Here is a 7,160-nt window from a genome sequence, read left to right on the forward strand (position 1 = left end):
GAAAGCTGAGCTTCAGAAGAGAAACATAACAGTTTCTGTATATCTGTGTTTGCAGCTAATTACATGGACAGCTGGAAGTGTACTGGTATACTGAAAGGTAACGGGAGTCCGGTGAATGGTAGTTCTCAGCAGGGAATTTTTAATGCCTCTCTAGGTTCAGCCAATACAAGTCTACAGAATTCACTAAATGGATCATCTGCCAGCAGGTAGGTTAATTAGTAGAGAGACTGATTTTCAGTAAATAGCTTTTTCTCTGAATCTTCTTAATTCGATTTAGCTCTCATAATTGTTTTACATGTTTCTAAAGCGCAACGTCATTTATGGCATGAGTACTTCTACAAGCTCTTCTGGTTTGCTCTGTGGTGTTGTCTATTATGCCATGTTAAGAGGAAAATGAACCAAACAGTAGTCATACTGAATCAGTCCGTATAAACAAGCAATGTGAACAACTATTTTCATTTTTAGTCCTTTCACATTATTAAAAACAACATTTCTGAAATAGTTTCAAAGAAGGAGAAGTTTCGTCCTACTGGTGTGTGACTGCACTTTTGCTTTAGATACATGTTTAAAAGTGAAGCAAAAGTACCAGCAACAAACTCTGTTTTTCTCTGGGATAATGTAGCAGAAGGGAAGGAGGAAAAGCTACTTCCTAACATACGGTTTAAACAATCAAATGTTAGTCTTAGTTTACTTGGTTTTGCAGGTGTGTAGCGTCGATTGAATAAAAGTTTTGTGGTTTTTTTAATCTTCATATGGCATTCATATTACATATAATTTGCCTTAATCTCTGTTAGGTTTTTATTCTGTAATAATTGTTGTTTAGTGGGTAAATTTTACTGCCTCTTCTGAAAAAACATTTTAATTTGTGCATGCTGAAATGTAGAAATACACTGAGTTCTGCATCTGTATGGTGCAGTGTGTACCATCAGCTTTACAGGATTGTAAGTCCTGCATAAGGATGCGATGTGGCCAGATTCTATAGCAGCAGTTTCCAAGTTTTGTGGCCACCTTTGTTTCAGATGCCCTGGGATAGCTTCCCTTTCCATCCATGTGCTGCTCATGCGGGTTGTTTTACAGTTTGGAATGCTTATCAGTAAAGTTTACTTTTGGAGAGTAGCACCAGCCTGCCCCCTCCTTCCCTTTCAGCAGTCAGTCCTGAATGGCAGTTCAAGATCCCTAACCTTGTTGAACTGAGAAGAGGTTTCACATTTTCCTCACAAGATAAACGGGAGGACAGGAAGTGGTAATGGCCTGGTCCCTACAAGAAAGGGCAGCAGAATGATGTTGGTCATGGCTCCAGGTTCTACTTGCAGTGTAGCAAATGAAATGCAGCCCTGCCTTGGAAACGGTATATCCAGAGCTGTGTAGCTGTATTTGCTTGGGCTCCTGTGGGGAAATGCAGGCTGTTTTACACCTCTTGAGCATAGGGTGTGGTTTCACAGTCTCCTTATCTAAGACTGTGCTGCTGGCAAGACTAGCTGTCCCCACCCCACTGGTGGCTCTTCTCCTGTCCCTGACCTTGGTACTAAGCCATTGTGAAACTGAAATTTCTGGCATTATTTTAGACTCCCTTCATAGCTCTGTATTTTGGAAGGTGTTTTGTTTTGGTTTTTAATAAATTATTCTTGCCTCCAATATGTAACAAAATGTTAATTCCAGAATTAAGTCAGTGGCTGTGGAATTTCCAGACATATGGAGTCTTGTCCTAGGATTGAGCCTTATTATAAAAGATACACACTTAAGTATATGTTTTCTTTTGTAATGACATTGGCTCAAGTGGTGTAAGCACACTTGCTAATTTCTGTGTTACTGTTAACATGATGATAAAGATTTATGCATTGACATTTGACTAAGCAGGTATTCTACACATAACTTACTTTGACTGTACATGCTCCATTTCATGTCTCTACATTTAAACACTTAGAACAGCTATAGCAGAGGCAGATCTGAGAAAGATTGTAAAAGCACAATGACCAAAGTAGATTTGTACTCAGAATAAATTTCAGAACAGGTGATGTAGATTGTTAGGAAATAAACCAGTAGGGCTGTATTATGTTGATGTAATTGTATGTCTAGATTTATGATACAGTTTCCATTCTCCATTTGTATTATGTCCTTTTTAACAGAAAGCAGAGCTGATACCAAGCTAACTGGAGTAACTTTGGTGTTTTGCTGCTTGTTGCATGCACACAGGAATGGAAAACGAACTCCTTTTTCCCTTCCCCAACGCCGTTTGACCTCTCCCAAGACACCAGCAGCCTGCTAGCTACTAAATGCTGTTCAAAAAGCCTTTTTAAAACATGTTGTGTGCGTTTTTTGTACTAGCCTGCACAGTTTGATACTGATGGAATGCCTGATAGAAAAATATTTGGAGAGGCATCTTGTTTGGAAAAAACCATAAACAACCCACCCAACCCCCAAAACTTCCATCAGAACGTATTTTTGAAAGCTTGTCAAATTAAAAGATAGTTCATGATTTAAAACAAGAATTTTTGTCCTTGATTGGGATGGGAGGAGGGAAATGACCATTACAATAACTTTCATTAAAATTGTTTTGAGAACCAATTTGTTTTGCATTTCAGAGTGTTCAGCATTTGATTAAGATTCCTAAACATTACAAGGTTGTAACTGCTTTGTAATATATTCAACTGTTAGTTCTAAAGGAATAAGAAAACTGTTTGACAATTGTACAGATGATGGCTTTTAGTAGTTCAGTATTGTTTCATTTATATTCTTTAGTATGACATCAAATAAATGTTTTGTAAGTACTGGCATACTTTCTTCATCCTAAGAGAAGTACTTTTTCTGATATGTATTTGTACATTCCTAGGGTAGTTATTACAATTACATGGAGTACTTAAATTCTCTAAACATAGTATCCTTAAAAAATGCAAACACTTTAGCCATACAAAGATATAAACCAAAATGCAGCTTGTTGTTAATTGTCCCATAATTTCATTAATTAAGTGATAGCTGTTCCTTGATGTAAATCCACAGAATTGTAAACAAGACATGATATAGTTACACTAAAATGAACAAGTGTTACGGGTAAGTTCTAATAAAAACAGCAGCAAAATGGCATGGAGTGGCATAATTCTGAATCTTGCGTTCACCAGGAATCTTGAATTTACACTGAGGATTTTGCAGAAATGTGTAAATAGATACAATAGATACTGTATTTCATTCAAAGTAGTTTTTCTCTGTAAATGTATATTATTAATGTAAAAACAATTATGTTTTTACGTCTATTCTAGAAATGCTGTGAAATTAATCTGAGTTAGATTCATATACAGAAAATGTACTTTGATAATATTTAATGTATATTTTGTGTCATAAAGAAAGCATTACTGAAAGCTGTTAACAAACCACACAAATTCTGGGAGAATGAAAGCCTGTTAATAGCTGTACTACAACATCCTTTTGATTTCCAAAGCAATCCATTCTTTTGTAAAAATGTATGCTGTGACTATGGTATAATTTTCAATGAATTTCAGTGGAAAAGACTGTATTATATTGTTCTAAAGGACAGTTTCTGGATTTGTCTTGTTTTGAATTACAAGCCTTGATTTCTGCTATTATGTTCTATTGGTTTTGGCATGGATATACTAAAGCCTTTTTTTTTTTTTCCAGCATGTCTTTTCTCCCCTTTGGTTCTCCTTGTATTTACTACCTTTCTCTTCTTTTCTTGTTTTTTGTTTTGTTTGATTTTTTGTTTTGGTGTTTTGTTCCTTTCTTAATTGTTTCAGGTATTTCTTTCCCCCTCTGGATTCCCCACGGGCTGGATCGAGATGGTCCAGTCATGCCCAGCTCCTTCCTCCTCCTCCTCTGATAGAGCAGTCTTGTGATGCTGACACTGCCAACCTCCAGTATCCTCACCCTCGCAGACGATGTGTATCTCGGCCTCTTAATCTTTTACCTGAGAATGAAGGGGTTTAATGTGTTACTTTAAATAAATTCTGAAGGGCCTGATTCTGGTATTTGTGAATGCTTCCATTTCCAGCTACCTTCGTATTCCTTCTCTGGTACTGAAGACTTTTTTTAAAATGTGGAAACTTCTTGCATGTTTTGCAAAACAAACATCATTTAGAACATGCTATTTGTGTATCAAAGGAGCGTTTTAATTTGTACCCTTTGAACTATGGCACCACCTATAAACAGTATTAGCCACGAGCTCTTTATGGAGTAGCTAACTTCAATGTGCCTGTCCCTTTTATTTTTTTTTCCCCTGCTTTTTGAAATCAGTTTAGTATGGTCTTTAATTTTTTCTTTTTGTGTACTGCATTTACATGTGAAACACATTCTCAAAATTAGACATGCCTTCAAGACACTTGTGAGTGAAGAATGATATTGGATCAGCTTGTTAAAGAAACTAAACCATTCCTGTGTATACTGCAGCAAAATAATTCGAAGTGTTTGGTTACTTAAGAATTTTTCATCTTGCTGTATAAATATTTAAATTTTATAATTGTGGTTGACTAATAAATTTGTTCTGAAAGGTCTGTATTTGTATGCTTTTCCTTGTTATAGGCTTTTTTCTTTTTTAATAGGTTCCTGATGAAGGAGGTTTTTTGATTCAGGTGTCCATTCTTCTAGCTCTGCTTTTGTGCCATTCTGGATGTGCAGCTGCATATTCCAGGTCTGTGCCAGAGGGTGTGCTCTGACTTTTCCCATGGGTGTACTGAAGGTCTGCAGAGACTGCTAGAGCTGTTGGATTTCACATTCTCTCTCAGTTTTTTTCCAGTGACTGAATTAAATCAGGACATTTTGAAGAAGGAGTGCTGGCTTGAAAAATGTCAATTGTCTTTTCTGATGTCAGCACAGGAACATCACTGCTGTGGATCAGTGTGTTGGCACTGACTCAGACTGGTGCCAGACAGGCAGGAAGATAATGCTGGATAAAGAATACATGGTATTCCCAGGAGTAGCATTATTGCACAGGATGTGACTGCTGAGTTTGTTGGGCATACCCTGGGGGGAGGAAGGAAAGAGGAGACCTCTGTGCAACAGAAACCCGAAGTGTAATAGTGTATTTCAATGTGCTTCAAAATGGACTTATCCTATTTCCCAGACTCGACCACTACTATGAGGTAAAGAAGAGGGTAACCTGCATTTTTCCAAAGTGACAAGTTGTGAAGTTTTACTGAAAACTTCATTTGCTCAGATCCACTGCATGTGTTTCTTTATTTCTCTCTGAGGAATTGAGTTTTAATTTAAAAACCCACGAGGTAGACCAGTGTTAGGGGGTGCTTGCTGAACATGTGTGGAGGGTGGCTGCTGATACTTTCCAGCCAGCAGGAACGGAAGTGTGGAAGAAAAAAAAAAGTTATACACCTTTTACCAGAAAAAGTCAACACAAAACCATCCCAACTTTGTATGGTAAACAGAAATGTTACATGATTAATCGATAAGGCTTCAATGGGGGTAGAAAGTAACTATTCCTCTGAGGGAGAATGAATAATTAAAAATTACCAACACTGTGATACTGGGATCCATTCCTAAACCAGAACAAACTGTTTCTGGGTATGCAAGCAACGGAACATATTTTTGAAGTGTTAAGCCACTTGAATAATTTCTGTCTTAATCCTTGAAGAGGTGACAGAATAACCAGTTACAGTAATGACATTTTTTTGCAGCTTCTAGTACTGCATTGTTTATTCAGCATGGTCACATTATTTTCCTCTGTGATGAACACATTATTAGATATCCTAATTCCAGTCACACTTCTTACTAATGGAAACGTGCTGTTAGTTTCAGTGTAAACAAACAAGTCATGTTAGAACACAGTGGCCAAGTTTAACCTCAGCAAATGAACTCGGGCTGGTTTTGTGGCTGATGTCTGCCTTGCCCCCTGCCTGCTATTTTGTATTGACCTCTCTCCAGACCAGGACCCTTCAATCCGTATCCTTGACTTTCCACCTCCACTGCCTCAAACTCATGCTTCCTTCTATTCCCTTGACTCAAGCCTGTGAACTGTGCTTCTGTGCAGGATCTGGACCCTTCAACATACGCAGCAGAACTCTAGGAGGGAAGATTATAGAAAGGCTTTGAAAGGGATAATTACAGCAGGTACTTGGAATATTTTAAATTTATCCAGCACTTTGTAAGGCTGCTCTCCCTTTTCTTCTGAAAGGATACCCACAATAGCCCTTCTACTGTTTCTGTGCTTGGAGCACATCTCAGCTTGAACTTCCAGGATTAGAAGTTTTTGGGTCTTGTAGCCATGAGATGGCTTTGGTGGTTTTCTTTGTTTTCCTTTGTGTGTGTGTGTGTGTGGTGCTTTTGCTTTTGTTGTTGTTTGGTTTTGTTTTGAACATATTTGAAACCATATGAATTTCTGATTATGATAAATGTGGATTTTCACTCTTGTAGATTCTTGTACTCTCCGTACCAGGAATACGACTGTAGAAGTGCATTTTGAAAACATCTTGCACAGCACTGATTTTGATGTAGATCTGTTGAAGTTGTCATGTGCACACACACACACGCATAGGTATGTTTGGAAGGCATCTGATCTCATCCTCTACTTAAAAAAAAAAAGTGACATGTACACTTCAGCACGGAAATGAAATTTTCCATGGTCCGCACATAACCTAAAACACAACGAATTCCACCTCAACATGAGGAAGAACTTCTTTACGCTGAGCGTGGCAGAGCACTGGAACAGGCTGCCCAGGGAAGTCGTGGAGTCTCCCTGTCTGGAGACATTCAAAACCCACCCGGAGTGGGTCACCTGCTCTAGGAGACCCTGCCTTGGCAGGGGGCTGGGACTGGGTGATCTCCAGAGGTCCCTTCCAACCCTAACGATTCTGTTGCTCAGCCTCATCTAACTGATTCAGATGGCAAAAACCGGACAGAAAACAAAGCCGGGAATATGAACAACGTCACACGAGTTAATCCGACTGAAGAGCTTTTTTTTTTCATTTTTAGGTAGGACGGGGACAGCAGGGTCGGGCGGGATGTTCAGCAGCCCTTTTCCCGGAAGACGCCGAGCTACTCACTGGTACCGGGATCCAAACCTGGCCGGTCTGAAAGCAAATACCTGAAACCAAGTACACCTATGACAGCATCCCCTTCCCCACGGCGCCCCGGTCGGAGGTAGCGCGCGACCCCGCGTGCCCGTTCCGCGGGGACGCGCCCACTCCCCGCTCCCGCCTAACGGA

The 7,160-nt window shown here is 39.2% G+C and overlaps 1 protein-coding gene across 3 annotated transcripts in view; it reads left to right on the forward strand.

Annotated features, from left to right (window-relative positions):
• Window positions 1–4,499, forward strand: part of SEH1L (SEH1 like nucleoporin) — a 9,480-nt gene extending 4,981 nt beyond the window's left edge. The window contains exons 7-8 of one of the 3 annotated variants that reach the window (XM_017729478.1): window positions 56–206; window positions 2,127–4,499. In XM_017729478.1, the coding sequence (XP_017584967.1) occupies window positions 56–206; window positions 2,127–2,139 (164 nt within the window). In that variant the 3' untranslated portion in view covers window positions 2,140–4,499. The remainder of the gene's footprint in view (window positions 1–55; window positions 207–2,126) is intronic. The other 2 variants (XM_017729477.1, XM_017729476.1) reach the window with 2 other exon arrangements.
• Window positions 4,500–7,160: the final 2,661 nt, after the last annotated feature.

The sequence above is a fragment of the Corvus brachyrhynchos genome, unplaced genomic scaffold (genome assembly GCF_000691975.1).
Source record: "Corvus brachyrhynchos isolate BGI_N302 unplaced genomic scaffold, ASM69197v1 scaffold331, whole genome shotgun sequence".
In the NCBI taxonomy this organism is placed as follows: Eukaryota; Metazoa; Chordata; class Aves; order Passeriformes; family Corvidae; genus Corvus; species Corvus brachyrhynchos.